General features: G+C 33.5%; 1 protein-coding gene across 19 annotated transcripts in view; it reads left to right on the plus strand.

The window, feature by feature from the left end:
* LOC115209155 overlaps window positions 1-23965 on the plus strand; it is a 1103332-nt gene that overhangs the window by 1005599 nt on the left and 73768 nt on the right. For 11 of the 19 annotated variants that reach the window (XM_036501160.1, XM_036501159.1, XM_036501162.1 and 8 more), the window contains 4 exons: window positions 2181-2434; window positions 3193-3331; window positions 5384-5452; window positions 12872-12925. In XM_036501160.1, the coding sequence (XP_036357053.1) occupies window positions 2181-2434; window positions 3193-3331; window positions 5384-5452; window positions 12872-12925 (516 nt within the window). Of the gene's footprint in view, window positions 1-2180; window positions 2435-3192; window positions 3332-5383; window positions 5453-12868; window positions 12926-23965 lie in introns of all 19 variants that reach the window. The other 8 variants (XM_036501164.1, XM_036501167.1, XM_036501166.1 and 5 more) reach the window with 4 other exon arrangements.

Here is a 23965-nt window from a genome sequence, read left to right on the forward strand (position 1 = left end):
AATAAAACAGCCTCGCCATTGACTTTCCAGTTCGTACCAAATATTTGATGACTAAGAAAAAATATTTGTGATACTGGGCCTAAAAGTTTTTCTTTTTTTTTCTTTTTTTTTCTTGGAGTTTGCTCTAGAAAATGTGTTTGTTCTTTTTGTTGCTCCTGTTGCTCTTCATTGTTTTTGTTTACTGTATTATCAATTATTTTTCCTAGTTCTTTGGGGCATTTAGATCTAATATATGTTTTACTCTGACAAATATAACAATTAGGCTTTCTACTCTGTACCATTAAATGCATGCTCTGTTGTTACCATTCCTTAAGCCTGCATTGACCACTTTACCACACTGTGGTACAAAGGTCTCTGTTGACCATGGGTCTATATTATGTCCACTGCAAACAGTGTTTCTTTGGCCCAAGTACTGAGATACAAATGTATAACCAGCAATATATCTGACAATTTCAGCCTATCTTTTCTCTGAATTTTCAGTTTAAAAGTACAGTAAATGCTGCCATCTTTTTTGCTTTTTCCATTGAGATAACTTCCCCCAGTATGTCTTGGGGAGCTCATATTACCTAATATAAGAGGAATTTAGATTGTTAACATCTTTCCTTTTCCAAGGTTATTTCTTGAAGCAAAGTTATGGTTTACAAAATTCTATTATCTATATTTCTTTTCTTGTAACTGTGATATGTCCAAAAATTTTGTTCATTTAGCTTTGAGGAAAGCTTTATCTTCATATTCCTGCTATATGAATGAACTTGTAGTGTTTGGAATTGTGTAAGAGTTGCTTTTGTTGTTGTTAGTGCCACTGTCTTTTATATTATTCAAGAATTTAGAACATTGTCTTCTATTAAATGTTCATTAATGTGATCATTTCTTTCTTCTATTCTACATTTAGTTGTGTCTTTTGATTTTGTGTTGTTTCTTTTGTTCATAATGGTTCTTTGTCATGTGAAAATTGTGTGAAAATGTAATGTATGTAAATAAAATTTCAAAAGTTTGTGAAGCAAACCAATTTTCTTTTGCCTGCTTAAGAGTATTAAGAGCAGCCCTTCCTTAGGCAATTACAATTTTTTTCACAAATACACTGAAAAATTTCATTTAGTAATATTTGAAATTATCATGTTTTGAAGAGTGAATCAAAAAGACAATTTTGTACTGCAAGAGTCAATAATAATAATTATTACAATAATAATAATGGGCATGATGATAATGATTTCTTTATTTGACTCGGGGATATCAAATACAGGGGACAATATAAAAACAGTGTACAGTTAGTGTGGGACATGGATTACATAAAAGGAATAGGGGAAAGAACGGGATCTAAGGTAAAAGGTTTACATGGTATGCAATATGAGAACACGTGGATAATGCAGTCCTTCTGATACAGGAGAACCTTCTAGGGCGAATCAAAGGACCCCATAAATCCAGGATTTCTCTTACTGCAAGCTTTCACCTAAGTGTTGTTCTCCAATCTACAGCCATATGCTTTGAGTAGGTTGATTTACCCTCACCATTTTTTCCACATTCCCCCACCTTTTGACAAATTCACTGGAGGAGAGCACTTACCTCTCAATCTTCACTTTCTTTTCCAAATAGAACATGAAAAAATCAAGGAAAGTGTCTGCGCTCAGTCCTTTCAGCCTCGTCCACCACTCAACTTCTTTCGGTATAGCTACTAGACAGGAACAGCACCTACTCTGTCATGTTAAAGATTGGTGGTAGGGCAATCCTCATGATGGACTTGGTTGAAAACTAATTTCATTCTACCTGTGGTAGCAGTTTTTTGACATAACTCTTTAAGCAATGCTTGGACACCACACATGTGCACACTATATGGTTTTAGTGTTTTATGCCCAGGACTCAGACAGGACTATCTAGAGTCCTGTCTGAAGGCACTTCTATGCCTATAAAACCACAGGGGTTTAAAGGGAGACAAAAATACAACGTAATGTCAAATAGGGGAATTACAAAGGTGTGTGGAATGTCACTGAAAAGTTATACAAATACAAGAGGAGGAATGAAAGATATACAATATATAATTGAATGAATTGAAAATTTATGAAACACAAAAATACCAAAGCCAATTATTTACTGCAATATGCCTTCATAATTTCTTTTAAACCATTGAAAAAGTGAAAATTATTATATAATGTTTATTTTTCTTTTATTCTTTGTTCTGATAGAGTCTGCTAGCAAATGTGTCCAAATCAACAAAGGGAATACTGGGCCGACTTGGCATCTTCACCGTGACATCATTCCACGCTCTGGTCTGTGCTCGTTCTCCACCAACCATGACTGCCATGCAAGGGAAGACTCTGCCTGCAAAAAAATCAACTCCTTATGTTCCTAAGAGCAACGAACCACAAGGAGGAACATTAGGACGACATCCACATCAAATGGCCAATCAAATGCCACTTGCCCCACCTAGCCATGTTGAGTTAGTAAAAGCATTTTAACTTCTTCAAATGTATGCATAATAACTTACCTTTTGTCAGCATCTAGCTAAAACCTTAAGATTTCTCTTGAGGGAAAACAATAAGTCTTTGATCTTATGACATGATTTCAATATTGTCAGATTTTTTTTTATTACAGTTTTTAAATAAAATTTTTGGTGCCTGTATTAGCAAAATAGTGCCCATAAAAAAAGAGTGATTCAAGTTTTTGTTTAATCAGATAAACTGAAACAAATATTTTGATACCTTGATCATTAGAATAATATTGCATTGACACATCAAATAGCTTTTTATAACTGATCCATACAGATATAGCAATATTTGTCAGTCACTTGTTTGTACACTAATCTTTCAAAGATCAGTGTATCAAAATATTTATAATAACAGATATCTAATCTTTATTTTGACTAAATTGTCATTACCTTATATAATTCTTCTGTAAACCAAAACCATGCTGCATCTTAATAAGTAATGGCGTAATTTTATAAAATGATTTCAATCAAATATTGAATGTAAATTTTAAAAATTGTTTTTTTACTTTTATTTCATTCTTCTTTGCCTGCAATAAATTTTTATTGATATCATGAATTAAAATTAATCCTTAATTGTAACCTTATTTAAGTAATAGTCGTGTAATAAATACTGTTTTGGAATGCTGACCATAATTATGTCTCACATATAAATTAGTGAACTATATTTTAGAGGATTCCTAAATTGTATTTATGTTTTTGCATTATACTAGAAAACATTTACACAAAGATTTTGAAAAAGAGCAACGAGAAGGTAGACAAACTCCTGATCAACTTCCGAGTCATCGTTCTGATACCCCAGACAGTAGCGCTAAAGAAGGACTGTCAAAAATCTCCTTACCACACAACCAGGTAAAGAAAACTTAATGTTAGTTACAAAGGGAATAATGGATATTGTGCTTTCAACATTTTTCCCTTTATTTTTATCTCTAATTAACTCTTTTGCATGTTGTAAAATATTTATTCTTTTGAAAGTTTCATTTCCTTTGCATATAACTTTTGTTTTATTTTGTTTGTTGTCTTTTTCTTTTTGTTTAGGGGAAACTGGATTTTACTCATTAAATTACTTTGTCCTGAAGGAGTGAATTTGAATGGATTGTGAACTAATATTATGTGAAGATTGGTTGGGTGGAATCAAGGATATAGTAGCATAGTTATAGGCTTAAATAATCACAGCTACCTCCTCAAAATCCTCAAATATTTTATGTCAGTTAACTGGTTGGAGATTGATTGCTCCTTGTCACTCATACAATGAAAGCATTCAATGTCAATTGCTCCGAGTGGTTCACTTACAGCTGTATTACAATTATGCAAAGAATACTATATACAACATGCTGAGGACATAACTCCCTGTCACCAGTCAAATAAATGCTGACAAAACAATCATCACAGAAACTGCCTCACTCATTGCATGGTATAGAAATACACTTATCTTAAAAACCATTCCGAACCTGTTGGTCCCCCATTAGAGTCTCTAATAATTTAAAAAATTCCTCCTACTTTCTACTCTTTGACTAAGATGACTCTAGCACTTACGCAGATAAAACCTTTCAATTTTATTTCTATGTTCTAGATTCAGGCAAAATCTCTCCAGAACATTCTTTCTTCACTGCACCTGTCTCACATTTACATACATTTGTTAATTATCATCTAGCAAAATAACCAGTTCTGCCTCCAGAGTTAGCTTCTATCTTCACATGAAAGTCTTAAATCTTTCTATCTCTATCTCAGCTCATGGAAACATGTGATAATATATCTAATTCCCTTATCCAAGCAGTTACCATCCTCTCACTTACACCATCAACATTACCTTGACTTTATTTCCTTTTTGAGTGACCATCAATAAATTATAGTTCATCAGATCTCCTTGAAACTTGCTCCTCTATGTCTTTTATATTTATTAGTGGTATCTTTCCCTTGAGAACTTTGGCAGAATCAGTGTTATTATCCTTGGTGTCAGTGAAGTTTTCAAACTGGCCTGTAATAAAAATATCCTTGTAAATTTGTCTGCCATGGGGTTCCATTCACTACATATCTAATAGATTTAGGTACTTCTTCTCAGATCACTAATGCATTATGTGCAGACAGGGTGCTCTTCTTTCCTACTCTCTGTCAGTCTGCTTTACTATACATTAATAACCTACTAGCTGTTACATTTAACTAGGCATAGTCTTATACACATTTACTATTCTTTAATTCTCTTCAACTCTGCACACAAGGAATCACTTATACACAACCCAGGAACCATACCAGATTTGCATTGCTTTCATGAACAAAGACATGGAAAAATATCCCCATTATTTACGTTTGAATACTTCATACATATTTGGGCCAGTCCTGCTGCTACACATTCAAGTATCACAGACTGCTTTCAGAATGGCCACTCAATTGGATGGCAAAATTTCAATATGTTATGACTATTGTTTCTTTTCTTTGATTCTGTTAATTATACATCTGCTTCTCTGGGCAAGCAATATATCACCTCTGCTAGGCTCTCTCTCAAAATACTTGCCACACCTTTTCTTACAGTCCCCAATCTCATCTTAGGAACTCTGCACTAAACACCTTTTCAAAATCTCCCCCTTAGAACAGATTCCTCTGAAATTTTATCCTTACTCATCATTTCATATAGACATCAAGCTATGTATTAAGTGCATCAAATTTATTTGCGTAGCCTGTACATGACCTTAAACAGTCAGTGTAATAGCCATCTAAAAATACAGAACACGAAAATAGTTCTATAATTACTCCCATAAAGGATTTCACTTGTTAAGCTAACAATTCTCAAAGTGATTTTCTTACTTTTCATTCATCTTCAAAGCCAGCAATCAAAACTCTCTCAGTAATTTTAGGAAAAAATTCACTTCAGTCCTTAAACAGTTCCTTCTAAAATTTCCTTTACAGGTGACAGATAGAACAAACTGGAAGAAAAAATGGTACAACTTCCATCCCAAAAGGCTGATGTCACACAGTGTCAGTAACTATTCCAATATTTTAGATTTATTATCAGGCCAAATATTGCTTTTATTAACAATATTTCTTTAGATATATTTTATAATATTAGTATGTAAGATATAAACATTTCATCAAAATACATGCATATATATGCATGTGTCTCTCTGTTAATATTTAGATTTGAACAGAAAAAAACCTGTCAATTGTTGAATAACGATAAATTTAAACATCATTAGCACTAATATTTTTATCCTGTTATTTACACAAACATTAGATAAAAGTACTTTTTAATGTTCCAAATCTCCAAAAAGATTTTCTCAAGATATTCAGTTTAACGATAGCTATTTTAAAATCGAACTAAAGATACATGATCACATCTGAAGCACTATTGTATACATAAAAAGAATACAAAAGGGGATACCAGCTGACAAATGAACCTCTCTACATGACTCTGCCAATTAGAAATAGTGATCAAATCTCTCTCAAGCCACACTTTGCTATCTAAAAAAAACAATGGAAACTTTAAATAAATTTCCTACTTATAATTAAAAGAAACAGAATTGACATAGCTGGAGTGCCTTTGGTTATAAATTCGTTTGATAAAGGGTAATCAGGGGATAAACAACAACTACAATCAATGCTACTATATCAATTCCAAATTCTCATATGCCTGTAAAGCATACTGGCATCTTAGTATTCAGATGACATCACTGTCATATTTTCCCATCATTCCACATATATAGGCACAAGTGTGACTGTGTGATAAGAAGCTTGCTTCCCAACCACATGGTTCCAGGTTCAGTTCCACTGCATGGCACCTTGGGCAAGTGTCTTCTACTATAGCCTCAGGCTGACCAAAGCCTTGTGAATAGATTTGGTAGACAAGCTGAAAGAAGCCCGTTGTATTTTATGTATGTGTATATGTATATGTTTGTGTGTCTGTGTTTGTCCCCTAACCTTCACTTGACAATTGATGTTGGTGTGTGTATGCCCCTGTAACTTAGCAGTTCGGCAAAAGAGATCATCATCATCATCATCGTTTAGCGTCCGTTTTCCATTCTAGCATGGGTTGGACGGTTCAACTGGGGTCTGTGAAGCCAGAAGGCTTCATCAGGCCCAGTCAGATCTGGCAGTGTTTCTACGGCTGGATGCCCTTCCTAACACCAACCACTCCGTGAGTGTAGTGGGTGCTTTTTACGTGCCACCCGCACAGGTGCCAGACAGCGCTGGCAAACAATAGAATAAGTACACGGCATACAAAGATAAATCCTGGGGTCGATTTCTTCAACTAAAGGTGGTGTTCCAGCATGGCCACAGTCAAATAACTGGAACAAATAAAAGAATAAAAGAATAGCTGCACCATTACTTCAACCAACATTCTTACAAAAAGAAAAGTAGTGATAGTTATGACTGGAATGCTTTTGACCATAAGTTTGCTCGATTTGGGCCAATCTCAGTGACAACAATAGGAAATATAAATGTGAAAGCTAGTAGGGCTCAAATTCATGTCTTTTTTTTGTGAGAGGTGGATTTGCTTGGAACTCTGGGTGTTAATTACATGTTTTAACAGAGAAACAAGTTCATGTCATTCTGAATTCTTAGTTTTATCTCCTTTTGTATTCTCTTTATGTTTGCACTAAAGATTTATTTAAATGTAAATTTATATTCAAATAAGATTTTCTTTAAAGAATAGTTTTATGAATATGTAAATTAAGCGTTTACATTTCTCTAATTCCAGTGGTATGATGATATCTGACAGCTATGACACTAAAATTTATCATAGCATTAATAAGCTTTATTACTAGCAATTTACTCCATTTGTGGATCCCATTGAATTATTATGTAAACAATATAATTCGGTGAAAAGAAATTCAAAGAAGCTAAATCCTGCACCATTTTACATTTAAATATCAATGAACAATGGTTAAATACTACACTAGATGGCAAATAGTTTCAAATAACTAAATTTAGATATTTTTGCATGGTCATGGATAGCGATTTTTTTTAACCTACTTCTTTAAACGTTATGTTATTGGTTCTTTCTTGGTAAACATCTACATTTGAATAACATATTTACATAAACTAATTGGTCACCCAACAATGATCTCACTTTCTCTAAAGGCAATCCCACCTTCAGTAAAATATATACATTGTGTATATTATATTTATCTGATGCCTTTAGTACAATCAGGTCAGTGAGATTAAGTTGTGGTAGTGGTGATGGTGATGGTGGTATGGTTATGGTAGTGGTGCTGTGACTAAGGGATATAGAAAAATTTTGATTTATTTATTTTGCCTTTTTAAAATTTTATTTACACAGAACATTTCTTCTGCTTGCCAACTGTTTTATTAGCATTATTTTTGATATTCCATTCAGCTTTTCAATACAATATATGGATGTGTGTATTTGTTTGTGTATGTGTGTGTGTGTGTGTATGCACGCACACATACCTGTGTTGAAAATTTAAGTATTCAATAGAATACTATTGAATACTTTTACGTCTGATTTTTCATTGTTGTTGTTGTCATTAACTTTGATAATGTATATTTAAGTGAATACTTAATAATACTCTTAACCCACAGCAACTTAAAATGTGAAATTTCATGTTCTTTTTAGCAAAATGTGTATTGTTATACTGCAAGAAGGACAATTCCTTAAAACATATGTAACAAGAAATAATTGGGTCTTATGTGGTCTTTAGAATAACAATGAACAATTTGAAAAAAATGAAATTAATGAAAAAAATCTTATTTTTTATGATTTTTTAAATCACTTATATTTTTTCCTAAAATTGCTTTAAAACCATAATGAATGTTACTTGTCCAGTTTACCTTTGATTGGCATAATGAGTTTCCTTGAGGTTAAATATTTCAAAACTATATTTTGGTAAAAGCAATGTTCTCATTTTATAGCAAAGCTCAGTAGTGTAAATATGTAAGTAAAATAATTACTTGTTTGCCTTAACAAAACAATTTAATGTATAATAGAGCAAGTAGCTGAGTATTTCACAGAGATATGTACCCATAGCATAATCGCCAGAAATAATAATAAATATATTATAATAGCTGATTTGTTTATGCCTGCTTGTAAGCATATAAAATAGAGTTGCTGAAGAAATGATGGAAGGTTACAGATTATTTCAAATATTTTAAGCAGTCAACTCTAAGTGAAGTTCAAAATCTGAAATTATAATTATTAAGAGATGTTAAAGTTTAGATATTTCTTTAAAAAGCAGTCAGCATTTCTATTGATAAAGTTCCCCAGAAGTAGCAAGGTGTTTCACAGAAATATGTCTTTAAAAGAATGGAAGTAAACTAATTTCTCATTTTGTTACACTGTATTGTTTGCTGGTTAATTTCTATGGATATTGCTATTAAAATGAATGCTACTCTAAAAGGTATGATTTAATTTGAATTCATGTTAACTTTTCCCATTTAGTTGATATTAAAATAACCATTATTATCTTGATTTTTGTCAATTTAGTAGTAGCATTAGTAAGAATTTAATGAATAATCCAAGTGTAACTTAAAACAGAAACAACCTCTTAAATTGCTATCAGTTAGAAATTTATTACAAATCAATTAAATCAAGCAGTTGTGGGTTTATTCTCTAACCATTTGTTGAAAGGAAGCTGACAATTAAGCATGAAATCACAGAAGTTTATTAAAAAGAGAGAAATGCACAAATATATAAATTTATATGACCTGTTGACCTGTTGAGGCAAGTGAGAATCAGAATCGAAATCGATCAATGGAAATTGCAGCTGAGTTACCAGTGCCGGTGGCACGTAAGAGAACCATCCAAACGTGGCCATTGCCAGCACCGCCCCGGCTGGCCTCGTGCCGGTGGCACGTAAAAAGCACCATCCATTTGTGGCCATTGCCAGCCTCGCCTGGCCCCCGTGCCGGTGGCATGTAAAAAGCACCATCCCTTTGTGGCCATTGCCAGCCTCACCTGGCCCCCGTGCCGGTGGCACATAAAAAGCACCATCCGATCGTGACCATTTGCCAGACTCGTCTGGCACGTAAAAAGCACCCACTACACTCATGGAGTGGTTGGCGTTAGGAAGGGCATCCAGCTGTAGAAACATTGCCAGATCAAACTGGGCCTGGTGCAGCCTTCTGGCTTCCCAGACCCCAGTTGAACTGTCCAACCCATGCTAGCATGGAAAACGGACGCTAAACGATGATGATGATATGATTCTCTTAGAAATTCCACATGTTTCTTACTAGGTATTACTATTGGCATATTACTTAAATTAGTTACTATTTTCTTTAGCAGTGATATTTCACTCCAAAATATATAATGGCACTAGGAGTTCAAATCCTGCTGAGAAAACTTAGCTTTTCATCGTTTTAAAGGTGGTAAACAAAGTATAGCCCTGTATTGGAGCTGATTCTTCCCTTTCTCACTTTATGAAAGAAATTGGTCATGATCAGGCCTGGAGAGAGATGGGCTCTGTCATGTCTAAAATGACCCCCTGATAGCATGCCATAAGTCATGATAGCATCCCTCCAAACTCATCATGGAGTTAAGGGCTTAAAGCAAACCATCCCTCTAGTAATATAAAGGAAGTTAGGATCCTGATATAAGTTTCAATTTTGAAAATAAAAACATTGAAATAAATTAGATTTTTAATATTTTCTTTTAATGCCGTAAAAATCATGAAATACTATGTCCAATAAACCTGGAAAAGTACATCAAAATACTTTTTTTTTTTTTTGGTACTGCAAAAAACAATTTTTTCAGCATAAGAATTATTAAACTATTTATGATTAACACTTTTCTTCAAAAGTAATTGGAGAAATACCGATGATATACTTTTCAAAAAAATTATAAAATTTGTATTGATATCAATATAAATACATCCTATATTTTGAGTTCAAATTCCGCCAAGGTCAACTTTGCCTTTCATCCTTTCAGAGTTGATAAATTAAGTACCAGTTGTGTACTGGGGTCAATCTAATTGACTGGCCCTTTCCCAAAAATTTCAGGCATTGTGCCTAGAGTAGAAAAGAAAATTAAATATGTCCATGACCATCTTATTGTGCAAAAGATCAAGTTCCAGTATAGAGTTTACAAACCATATCTATTTGTTATAAGGTTTCTCTGACTAAGTAGAATTTAAAAAATGTAATAGATAATGCACACTACAACTATTTTGTAAAGCATTTCAAGTTTCTAACTTGAAGCTAATTACAATTTTAATGTTATTGTCAGTCATGTCAGACACTAGATATTAGATTTGCTAATCAAATTTATTTAATACTGTGACAGTATCAGTTAATATTAAATTAACTGATCTAATTAAATTTAATAAAAATCATCGTATGAATTATTTTGCCTCACTGAAATTCTGCTTACAATAAAAGTAAAAAAATATTTATGTAATGTTTCTTAGTTCACCACAATATATACCATCTATAATAATTATTCTCATAATGTACGCTAAAATTTTCTGATTAATTTGACTACCTTACACCATTAGATCTTTGGTCAATTATTTTATATTATTCTCAAGGATTACAAGGCAACAAAAATAGTATTTTCATTAATTGCATTACTACTGAATATTTAAATACCAGCACAATCTCTATATGCATTGAAATTCACGTGGTATTGGGCCCCACAATACAAATGCTGTATTAGCTAAAACATTATATACAAACACTTTGGGGTGGAGGTGGGGGAAGTGTTTGTTTAACCACAAAATACTGGTTATAGACATAACTAGGTGTTTTAAAAGTTTGCTTCAAAACACATTATTCCAAGTCCAATTTCAGAGCTGCACTATGTGAATGAAATTAGATAGAAGCCCATTACATGTGCACGTGTGTGTGTGTGTACAGAGGGAGGTATGGCTGTGTATAAGTGTACGTATGGCTGTAGAAATGTTTACGTCCCAACAACAGTCATACTAAATTATTATAAATTACATCCTGACTCTGTGATGTGTGTGTGTAATGATCACTTAGCTCTCACTGTCCCAGCCAACATAGCTGTAAGTGATATAATTGACAGAAATTAGCAGTTTCATAATGTAAAATTGAGTGTTAGATAGCAATTCTTAATTCTATTCTACTTTTGAGTACACTTGGAGATATATGGGCACCCACTAAACAGTTATTGCCTAGTAGAGTTTCCAATAAGGCAGTAAGTTAATAGTAATTGTGCTTTTAAATAAGTCCATGAAAGAAATCATTTTTGTTGGCAATATCTAAGAGATATTTAAGGTGGAAGACAGGTAGAATTGTTAGCACACCAGGTGAAATGATTAGTAGCATTACATCTGTATTTCATTATCAGTTCAAATTCTGCCAAGGTCAACTTTGTTTTTCATCCTTTCAGGGTTGGTAAAATAAGTATTAGTTGAACACTGGGGTCGATGTAATCAACTTACAATCTTGGTAGTGTTGTGCCAAAATTTGAAACCAGTCTCTAAAAGATATTTGATCTTTATTACAACTAAACATATATTCACTTTTACAGGTGGTAGTTCCATTTTGTTTTGTGTTCTGATGATTTAGACTTCTAAAAAAAAGGTTGTTGTTTTTTTTTAACTTGAAAAGATATTTGGTAACAATTAAAAATCACTAATATTTGTAATATTGCATTGGAGAAATTATGTTCTAAATATATTGTAAAGCTAAAATCTAGTGTTATTACAAAATTATATGCCAATCAAGCCAAATTATGAAACTTATTATCAAATATCTTTTCATCTACACTCCAATTTACTTTGGTGACATCATAAAATGTATTTTTCTGTAATTGCTCTTTTATTATATTATCTGAAGGAAATACAGATCTAAAAATTTTCAAGTAATCATTTTATATTTTAAATAGCACTTTGATTACTTTGTTGCTGCAGTATCTAATAAATCTGTGAAATCATCCTCATTTCATTTTAAAGCGAACCATGTAAAATAAATGCTAATTTCCTTTAATAATGTAGTATAATGTTTCAGGTCATCTCTGAAGAAGAAATTGTCCTCAAAGCCTGCTCCTAAGCAATTACCTGTCTTATATTATTCCTTTTTATATGTCAATTTTGTCACTTCCTATCCCCTTGTAATTTCCAATTGTTGACTCCTTCCTATTTCTATAGTTTCCCCACACTACTTTTCTCATTCCCTTAATTTTATTGTTAAAATCATGATGTTATTGTTTACAATAGCCGGATTGCATCTATATATAGAAGTGCAATCTTTTCCCTCTTGTTCTAAAAAATTTTTTCACCCACTATTTAAAGAGATACAATAATCATGTGCACATGCGCACACATACACACACAGATACATATACACAGGCACACATACACAGGCACACACACACACACACACACATAACTTCTGTAATATACCTCTGCAATATTGTTATATGCTCATGCTATAAAATTGAGAAGGTAACATCTTTTTCCTGCTTTGATGCAGCAGCATGCTGGGTATTTCTCACCTAGAGCAAAGGGAAAACACTGCACACATAACCAGGTAAGCTGTGAACATAACCTCCTGCTTGCCAGACCCAATATTGTACCCTATTAGCACTTGCTCACCTTGGTATTGGGGTAAAAATTTCACTGACCACTATACATATATATATATATATATATGTGCTTGGCAATATCATGAGATATTTTCCAAAACATAAGCAAATTTACAAAGTAAGTTGGTATGATAATTTTCATGAATTATACTTCATTAAAAGTAACTTCAATTCCATTAACTATTAATAAATTTTTTAAATCTTCAAAATTTTCTACATATTACTTTTAAATACAGTTTTCTAGCTAATTACAATAAAATTTCTGAACTGTATAAATATAAAATATATTAGTTTGATCTAAGCCTAAAGGCTGAGAGAAAGCAAATTAATTATTGAATGCCTCTATGATATTCCAAGCAAGGTGATTTTTGGTGATGGTTGGATATGTTTAGTGGGAGAAAATTTATTTGTATATTGTCCATCTATTGTTGTACTAGTAAATGTCTTTAACCATGGATGAAAGAATTTGTCTTAACCTCTGTTGTGGTTCCATACTGTTTAATATTTGAATGACTAATATTTGCAACAAATTTGTGAAGTTGGTTGTTGTTTGAAAACACAACTGTGCATCTGAATGTTATTGTAAATAACCAGCACTTATGTATCCAACAGAAGCAGTTTAGATGGAGTTTCTCTGACAATAATTATTCCATATACACATTTGTTTGTGGCATGTGTATATGTTTCAAAATATACTTATTTCACTTTTAGTTCAATTTCTACACACATCATTTGTTATAATAATGTGATATTTCAATAATGTGTAAACTGTTATATATAAACATAAGTGAGTGTGTGTGTGTGTATCTACACACACACACTCTTACACATGTGTGTGTTTCTATTGGTTTCACAAGATTTTAATATGAAACTATGGCTTCAAATAAATAATGTTGTACTTCAGGATGACATTCTTCCAATAAAAACACATGCACTGCTTGTAGTACACATCTATCTTATCATCAATTTACTAATTAGTTGATTAATAAAATAATTAGTTTATTTTTCAGAATTATTTCCACACATTTGTAAACTTCTCAGTATCCCTTATTTGCACTTGCTCCATATTAGTATTGTACAATGTAACATTTATCTGTACCTAGCATTTATGTGTTTGGATATGTATATACTGCGTGTTTGTACAATTATAATTGGGGTGCTTGAGTTGTATGCACTTGTGTAAATGGATGTGTGTGTGTGTGAGAGCAAAGTTTTGTTGTCATCAAATGTTTTGGTATTTGTTTTCATAATATGGACACACAAACATACACAGACACCTATTTATATTTGCTTTTATACATTTTCTTTTATTGATGACAAAACTTGCATTCCTGTTCTAAAAATTTGCAGCTTATGGCTTTCTTTTCTCATAAGTTCATCTGTTTGTGTTTGTAAAAATGTCTCTAGTGCATATATATGTATGTGTGTATGTATGCATATATGTATATATATATATATATATATATATATATATATGATTGATGATATATATATATATATATATATATATATATATATATATATATATATATATATATATCCTTGCTATTATGTTAAACTGCTGTATGTCTAAATTTGTCCAAATGCATTTTTTTCAATATTTATTTTTGCTTGCAATAGCCGTTTCATTTGGTCAAACTATCGTATCTCCAGCTGCTTCACAGGCCAAGATATCAAAAATTGCCAAACTGTAGTACAACAGTTTTGCTATGGAATGTTGAAAGTATATTTACGTTTTCAGAAATAACAATGTTTTAGACTTACAACATTTTTGCATAATAGCAACGATATATATATATATATATATATATATATATACATACACATACATATATGGCAAATAAGAAAATGGAGAGGATATAAAATCGACAGACATCATCCAGTAAACATTCAAGTATGTCTATTTATTCAATTGTAAAGGACGAATACACTCACATGTATTAGTTATACAGATTAGGAAGTGGAAAAATCCAGTAACTGCATAGACAAGGGTGTGAATACATATAAGTATATAGAAACAAATGAGCAACTGAGCAAATGAGCAAAAATACCCACCAGTGGATTTTATAAATACCATGGATTTTATAAATACTTTGTGGGTTATCTGTACCTTATTTCCCCTTGCTATGCTCACATTATTGTACTCTGCTGTATTTCACTTATATTCTTATTTTTGCTCTTATTGTTTTTCTTATTCTACTCTATTTAAAAGGATAAGCATACCTTATCTATTCTTAATTGACTTTTATATGTGTTACCCCCCCCCCCAACTACTTAGACCCTCTGAAAAAGCATAGGGGTACAACCATTATCCATGCCTTGTCTGTACATTCCTGCATAACATTTAAGTGGTGGAGATAACCTGGAAGAATTGGTTGCCTCTTGGCAGAAACAGTCGTAAGGAACTAGTACCTGCACACCTATTTATATTTTTGCTCATTTGCTCAGTTGCTCATTTGTTTCTATATATTTATATGCATTCACACCCCTGTCTCTGCATTTATCAGATTTTTCTACTCGCTAATCTGTATAATTAAAATAATAATAATAATAATAATGAAATTATTGTATACAGTGCTCAGGTGCACCACAACTTGTCAGAAAGTGCATATAAAGTACATGCAGTAATGTAGAAATGTCTGGAAAGCGAACAATGTATGAGTCAGATACATGCCTGTGTGTGTATGGAGGGGAGAAAATCAAGTGTAGTGTTGGCGAATCTCAGGAAGCATGGAAGTTTTGAAGGATGCAGTGCTCCGACAACTAACAACTGATGCCGGCAGTTTGTTCCATGCTTCAGCAACTCTCAGCGTGAAAAAATGTTTCCTGAAGTCATGGGAGCTGTGCTGTTTTCTTACTTTGTAAATATGTCCACGGGTGTTAGATGGGTGGAGTTTGAAAAGGTGCTCAGAGTTATTGTTTGTACGATGGTTGATAATTTTATGGGTGTCTGCCAAGTCAGCTGCCAGACATCGGAGTTTCAATGTGTCCATGCCCAGGGAAGTAAGGCATTCAGGATATGGCAAATGCCTGATGGAGGGTATTCTTTTGGTTGCACGTCGCTGAACAGCTTCCAGACGATTGATATCCTGGGCAAGATAGGGGTTCCAGACCGGTGATGCAAATTCCAGGTGAGGTGTTACCATAGCTATATAAAGCCACAGATAGATAGCCGGAGAGCAGCTCACAAAGGATTTGGTGAGTGATGCCAAGACACCCTCTGCCTTCTTGACAATTTTAGCGATATGTTTTGTCCAACGCAAATCACTGTCGACAATAACACCCAGGTCACGTTCACATGAAGACTTTTTGAGATTAGTGTTGTGGAGGGAGTAGGTGGACGCTGGGTTTCTCCTCCCAAAATGCATGGTGGTACATTTGTCCACAGCCAGCTTGAGTTGCCAGTCCATGATCCACTGCTGCATTGTGTCCAGGTCTGCTTGCAATAGAGATCTATAGTGTACAGGATTTGACCTCTTTATTTCGAGGTACAGCTTGATGTCATCTGCATATTTCAGCACTGTGGCATTCTTTAAGTTGGCATCTATGTCATTAACATATGCAACAAATAAAAGGTGGCCAAGAACAGATCCCTGTGGTACACCAGATGTCATCTCATAGGGCGAAGAGTGCTGTCCTAGAACTGTGACAACCTCTTTTCGGCTGAAAATAAAGGACTTCAACCAGTTATAGAGTTCGTCTCTTACACCCAATGCAGAAAGCTTCACCATAAGTCTTTTGTGTGGCACAGAGTTAAAAGCCTTAGCAAAGTCCAGGTAAACAACATCCACCCAGGATCCGCGATCAGTGATTTGGGTAACGTCCTCAAGAAACTCAATGAGTTGATTACAGCAGCTGGAGTTAGGAATAAATCCAAATTGTGACAGCTGGATGAGGCTGTGAGACTTCCAGAAGTTCCAGAGGGTTTCTCTGATACAGGATTCCATCAGTTTGGCGATGCAGCTAGTAAGACTGATGGAGCGATAGTTGACAGGCGATGTGCGGTCACCTTTTTTGAACAGAGGGATGACACTGGCAGTTTTCCACTGTTCTGGAATAACACCATTGTCAAGACAAAATTGGAAGAAAAGAGAAAGTTGGCTTAGAAGAAAGTACCCACCGCATTTGAGAAGTAGGTATGTAACACCATCGAGACCAGGAGAGGCATAATTGCATTTATTCTTAAGGTGGCGTTGCAGCATTGCTGGTGTAAATTGCATAGTAGATATAGAGTCCGATGTCAGTGGTGATGAAGATGGAACATTTTGGTCTTCGACAGTAAAGATGCCGGCATAGCATCCAGCAATGATTTCTGCACATTCATACATGTGAGTGTATTAATCCTTTACAATTGAATAAATAGACATACTTGAATGTTTACTGGCTGATGTCTGACGATTTTATATCCTCTCTGTTTTCTTATTTGCCATGTAAATCATTGGTAATCACTCTTTTACCCACGCCCAGATATAATACTCAATTGCAAGATTGCCATGCAATAACTAGCACTTGACTATGAATAACTGGGTACACTACCAGCAGTATATTGGATAGAAACTATACTTTAGTTGGTTTCTCAACCTCTAACTCACACAGAAATATATATATATATTATATATATATATATATATATATATATATATATATAATATATATATATATATGCTGGGTATTAGTGCATATATGCAAAAAGCTCACCCAAAAACATTAGAGCAGTAATATCAAGACAATTGCTTGTTATGGCCAGAGGCATACATGTATATATATATGAAGAGCTTCTTTCAATTTCCATCTACCAATTCCTATCACAAGGGCTATAGCAGAAGACACTGTTCCAGGGTCTCATGAAGTAGAACTGAACCTGATATTATGTAGCTGTGCAGCAACCTTCTTAACCACACACCCACATGAACATGCATGCATGTATGTGTATATATATATATATATGTACGCATTATATATGTATATTTATGCACACATATGTATGTGTATAAACGTGTGTCTGTGTATTCATGTATATACATACATACTCATACAGAAACATATAGAAACTCAGACACACACAAAAACCAATTACAGTGTATGAAACTAGTGTAGAGCAAGTGCAAATAGAAAGATATAATAAGAGCATAAAACTGTGACGCAAGTCAGTCAACTACAAATTGATTACTTAATAAATTAATCAGTTAGTCAATTGATAATAAAATAGAACTCAGCTATTTGTGCACCTGATTTATTGGCAAAGTGCCCATTCCAACTTACACCATGTATATGCATAATATACATATAAATATACATTTGTAGGTGTCTGTGTTTGTTACACACACACACACACATATATATATACACACACACACACACACACACATATATATATACACACACACACACACATATATATATATATATATATATATATATACACACATACATATATATATATATATATATATCTACATCCACATTGAGAATTAATCTATGCATATCAAAAACTAGTTCTACTCACACTTTTATAAATAAGAGCTTAGTTTTAAGTAAGAACTTAATTTATAGTTAAGGTTAATTAAGTGCTTAATTAACCTTAATAAAAGGTTGTAAAAGTCCATGTTAGTACAGTACAATTAATCCAAGAGGGGTTGACCTGCATGTGTATACATAATTTGTGAAAATGATCGTTAAGAACCACGTATTTAGCAGAAAAGTATAGATTTCATATGAAGTTCGTACTTTAATTGTGATGATTTGGGTAAGCACAGTTTCTAAATTACTTTAAATTAAATTAATTAAAATTATGTATCACAACTATGCAATTATAGATTTGCTAGTGTTTATCTTAATGAAACAGCAGTAGAGCAGAAATGAAATATAAACTATAGTTGAAATTTATGTTTTCCAGCTTTTATGCTAGGCACAGCTGTGTGGTAAGAACTTTATTTCTCAACCACATGGTTTCAGGTTCAGTCTTCTACTATAGCCTCAGGCCAACCTTGTGAGTGGATTTAGTAGACAGAAACTGAAAGAAGCCCATTGCATATTGTGCATGTATACTTTTTGTTTGTGTTTGTTCCTAACCACTGCTTGATAACTGATGTTGGTTTGTTGCATCCCTGTAACTTAGCATAATAGAGTGATAGAATGAGTACAAGGCTTTAAAAAAAATAGTTACTGGGGTCATTTTGTTCGACTAAAATTCTCAAAGGTGGTGTCACAGTATGGCCACAGTCTAATGACTGACAGAAATAAAAGATAAAAGATATATATATATAGGCGCAGGAGTGGCTGTATGGTAAGTAGCTTGCTAACCAACCACATGGTTCCAGGTTCAATCCCACTGCGTAGCATCTTGGGCAAGTGTCTTCTGCTATAGCCCCGGGCCGACCAATGCCTTGTGAGTGGATTTGGTAGACGGAAACTGAAAGAAGCCTGTCGTATATATGTATATATATGTATGTGTGTGTGTATTTGTGTGTCTGTATTTGTCCCCCTAGCATTGCTTGACAACCCATGTTGGTGTGTTTACGTCCCCGTCACTTAGCGGTTCGGCAAAAGAGATCGATAGAATAAGTACAGGGCTTACAAAGAATAAGTCCTGGGGTCGATTTGCTTGACTAAAGGCGGTGCTCCACCATGGCCGCAGTCAAATGACTGAAACAAGTAAAAGAGTATATATATATATGTGTGTGTGTGTGTGTGTGCTGAAAGTCAGTTCTAAACCTTCGAAATACAAATCAGGTTCAATGGTATTCCTCAACTTTCTAATTCTTTGCCAGTACCGTAATCTTTAACTTTTAAGTACCTGCACAGTTAAATTCTGAAGTTTACTGACCCTCCCTTATATCTACTTTTGCATTCTCTTCATCCTTCAACACAACCATTATTTCTTCCCCATAATTCTTCTTACACACCTCTTCTGCAAGCAGCTGTTAGTCACTGATTCATTGGCTGATTGATTGAAGATTTGTGTGGAAGCAATTTGTTGTTTAACTTTACAATCTCTTTTAACTAATCTCTCAGCATTGTCAAAAAAGCATCTGAATGTTTAAATTATAAAGAGAAATCTTCTAAAAAATCTGTCCCAAAGCTGATAAGAGACAAAAATGGTTGAACATCAAATCAGAAAAAAATCAAGTAAACCTAGCACATTTGACCTGGTGTATATTATAGGTAACTGATTTGTAATATTTTTGAGGGAGAGGCTTACATGTGTGTGTGTATTTTTTTTACCCCCATGAGCTTCAAACAATGCAAGCCATCAGGATTTGCCAATGATACAGCAGAAATTCAATTTCTATTTATCTTGTCACCTTAACTTCCTTACTTGGAAGTCCATAGTATTTCAGACAGCTTGATAGGACAAACCAGTTTCATCAGCATTCAACTATCTGATATGATCAGGCCTTCATTTGTAAATTTTCTTTACAAAGGATCTCCACTCAAAGATTTGACTGGGGCTTTTTTGTTTACATTATCAGGCATTTTCTTTAAAAGGCCACAGCCACCCATCAATTACCTTAACATTAAGTACCAGGAGTTATTATAGTTGTACATGCAGATGTCAACTTGAGGCATTATATATTCACACTGCAAAATCTCTCTTGAACATACTGTTAGCTTCTTCTAAGCTTTCTTTTTCCACATCCAATCCTCATATGTTTTCTACTACAAACTGCAGAGCCAAATTTACTACTACTAACAATAGGTGATATCAAAAGGTTCCCAGACTAGTTACATTTAATAAAAATAACTTATTTACCTAAGTTTTAACATAATCTCCTTTATAATAGTCACCTTGCACAGCAATACACCAGTCCCAGTGTTCCTGCTAGTTTTAGAATCTGGCCTGGAAGTCATTTTCCATCAGTGAGTCAAGGACATTCTGTGATTCATTCTGGATCTTGACAACATTGTTAAAACAGTGACCTCTCAGCTGCATTTTCTTCTTGGGAAGAGATGAAAGTCTGCAAGTGCTAAATCTGGCAAATAGGGCTGTTTGTGGTGACAAACTTACGAATGAGGAGAGCTCAGTGAAGAATCCAATTCTCTGTGCTCCACAGATCTATCCGGTTTTGCCAAATGTCCTCCTTCAAATGCTTCAAAATGTTGCAGTAGAACTCTCAATTGATGGTCTGGCCCTGAGGGATAAATTCTTGATGCACAATACCACATTTCCTGTGGTGACGCTTGTGACAGGTTTCTCAGACGCTCATCATCTTCCTGGGACATTGTTCTGTTTTGGAAGTGTCCATGCCACTCAAAACATTCATATAACCCATTTTCTCATTGCCATAAGCTTGCTGAAGCATGCTCAATGTTTCTGTAGCTGTCTTTCCAAGTTTAATGCAAAATTTCACGTTGGCTCTTTGTTTTTGTCCATGACAAAATCAAAGACTACAGTATACACATGATCACTAAAACACAAATTTCACAACTTGCAAAGTAAATACGGCAATGTCACTTGGCACACTGCCTCATGAAGGTCACTGCTAGCTCTCATTGTGCACACAACTGTGTTCTGTCATCTGATGGCATACTGCAGAACTAAACTGTGCTCTGGCAACCAAAAGAAGGAAGAACCAAGAGAGGAAGGAGGAAGACGACCTATATGGACAACTTACTGGAAGATACTGGTATGGAAGGGATACAGGAGCTGAGGACCATAATGGAATATCAAGGAGAATGGGGAAAACATGTGGAAACAGTCTTGGGGCATCCTATGAGACGACCTAGATGAGATAGATGATAGAATTCAATGGCCATGACTTTTCAGTACCTTGCTGGAAAATTTCAGAGATTTATGAGATGTAGATGTGGATGTCTTCAAAAGGCTGTAGATATCTTTTTATCTGAGAAATCAGATGAATCTATATCATAGCAAGAAATGCAAATAAGGGTGGCAATGGCCAGCTTTCTTATTCGTCAGAATCAAACATGGAGTAGGGAGTCAGGAAGTAAAAGGAAATAAACTAACAATCATACCAATGGTCATGCTCCAGCATGGCCACAGTCTCTGATTGAAACAAGTAAAAGTAAATATGTGTGAGTGTATACATATATATATATATGTGTGTGTGTGTTTATACACACACAAGTATTACATAGAAAGGGGTAAATAGATACTTATAGGAATGAGAAAATTTTAGATTATCTTTTGGAGTAAATATTACAAGTAAAATAAACAGAAATAAATTCTTCATTTCTTCTGTTGAACTGTATTGTGTTAAAATTCACTTTTAAGTTAAAGTATTTGACTAAGTTGACAACATTTATAATTTGATTCTAACTCTAAAATGATATAATGTTTAATAAATTTGCTGTAAATATTAATAAACATAACTTTAACTGCATTATTCTACTTCTATGGTGATACTGGGAAGAACATATCAGCATTGATAAACAAGAAACATGTGATCTAAAGAATACATTTCTGGAGAAATAACACATTACCTGTAACTTTCAACAAATATGAGATAGAGACAAAATTCTAAATTCTATCAGGATTCTACCATTCTATAAGAGAATATGTGGGTAATAAAACATTAATTTTCAAGTGCAGGTGTACACTTTCTTGATAGCTACCAAAATTCTTTTAATATTTTATGTTTAAAATATTGACAATTATAGAAAAGATTATTGGTTCCCATTAAAATGTCCTTTATTTGAAGTATTACATGTACTGTTTCAAGAAATTGAGTTTCACTGGCTTGACATTTTTCTTCAATTTCATTTCTTTGAATTAGTTTGAGTCTTCAAATCAACCAATGAAAACACTGTGTTCTGTAAAATAATTAACAGTATTTTATTGAAGAATGCATGAAGCTTGGCTAACTGCCAATGAAACATAGATGCTGCAGCATTAAGTATTTCTTAGCTTTTCAAAGTAAAGCCATCATTACTTTCCATTCTTTTTTGCTGCTTTCCTGTCAAATTGGCAAAGAAATAGTAAAATCATAAATTTTCCTTCAAACTACAGCAATAAAAACAGTTTCAACCATTTAATGCAGTTGGTAAAGAACAAACTAACTAATTGCATTATATGAAGTTAGTTGACTTGTTTTAAGGCTTAAATACTTCACAAGGAATAGGCTAATTCCTTTTTCTTGATTTTAAATTAAAATTATCAGAGAGATTTTAATATGTCTTGTTTGAGCTGATTTTATCATTGTTTTCTAGTTGCTTTGATATTTTCTTTCAATGGAAGAGAAATTCAATCATAAAATTTTATCTATACCGCACCCACTTTTTCCTTCTTTTGCTTTTTTTTTTCGGCCAGTTATTCAGTTTTAGAATAATTTTCTCTAGTTTGAAATTATTGAAGTTCTAATAATATATCATTGAAAAAGACAAAATGTATTTCCTAGTAGTAACAAAAGTTACATATAAACTGTAGTCCACCAGAAATTATTGCACTAGAGATTGTTCTATGTCAATATTTATAAACAGAAATGTTAACTGAAGAATAATACCTTTAATTAAGATTAAATATCAAAATTCTTGGTACTAAGTACTTGACCTTTTCAATAGAACAAGAAGTATTCATGTTAAATTTTTTTCTGTTTGCAGCCATATTCTTAGAACTTCTTGTATGTCATACATTAACATAGATTAGTACCTTAATGTTTCAAAGAAACAGTAATTAATATAGCAAAAATGTATCTGTTCACTTTAGCCCTCCATTGCTATGGTGGCTTATTAAAACACTATTAGTACAGTAGAGTGTGATTTACCCCAGGTATTTTTTTTTTTTTTTACAATTAATTATGAAGATTTTCTGTACACATTGTTTCTCAAAAGACATTTTAATCTTACAGAAAGAAAATCTCATGTATTGGACAATTGAAATAAAAAAGAGTAGACATTTATTTTAGTAAACCGTTTGGTGTTTACTATCTAGTCCTTGTCACTGCTTGCATTCTCATCCTCTTCATCATCCTCACCATAACAGTGAACACAAACCATGGAGGAATGATCCAAGCACATGGGTTTCA

Source organism: Octopus sinensis, linkage group LG3 (assembly GCF_006345805.1).
Source record: "Octopus sinensis linkage group LG3, ASM634580v1, whole genome shotgun sequence".
Lineage (NCBI taxonomy): Eukaryota > Metazoa > Mollusca > Cephalopoda > Octopoda > Octopodidae > Octopus > Octopus sinensis.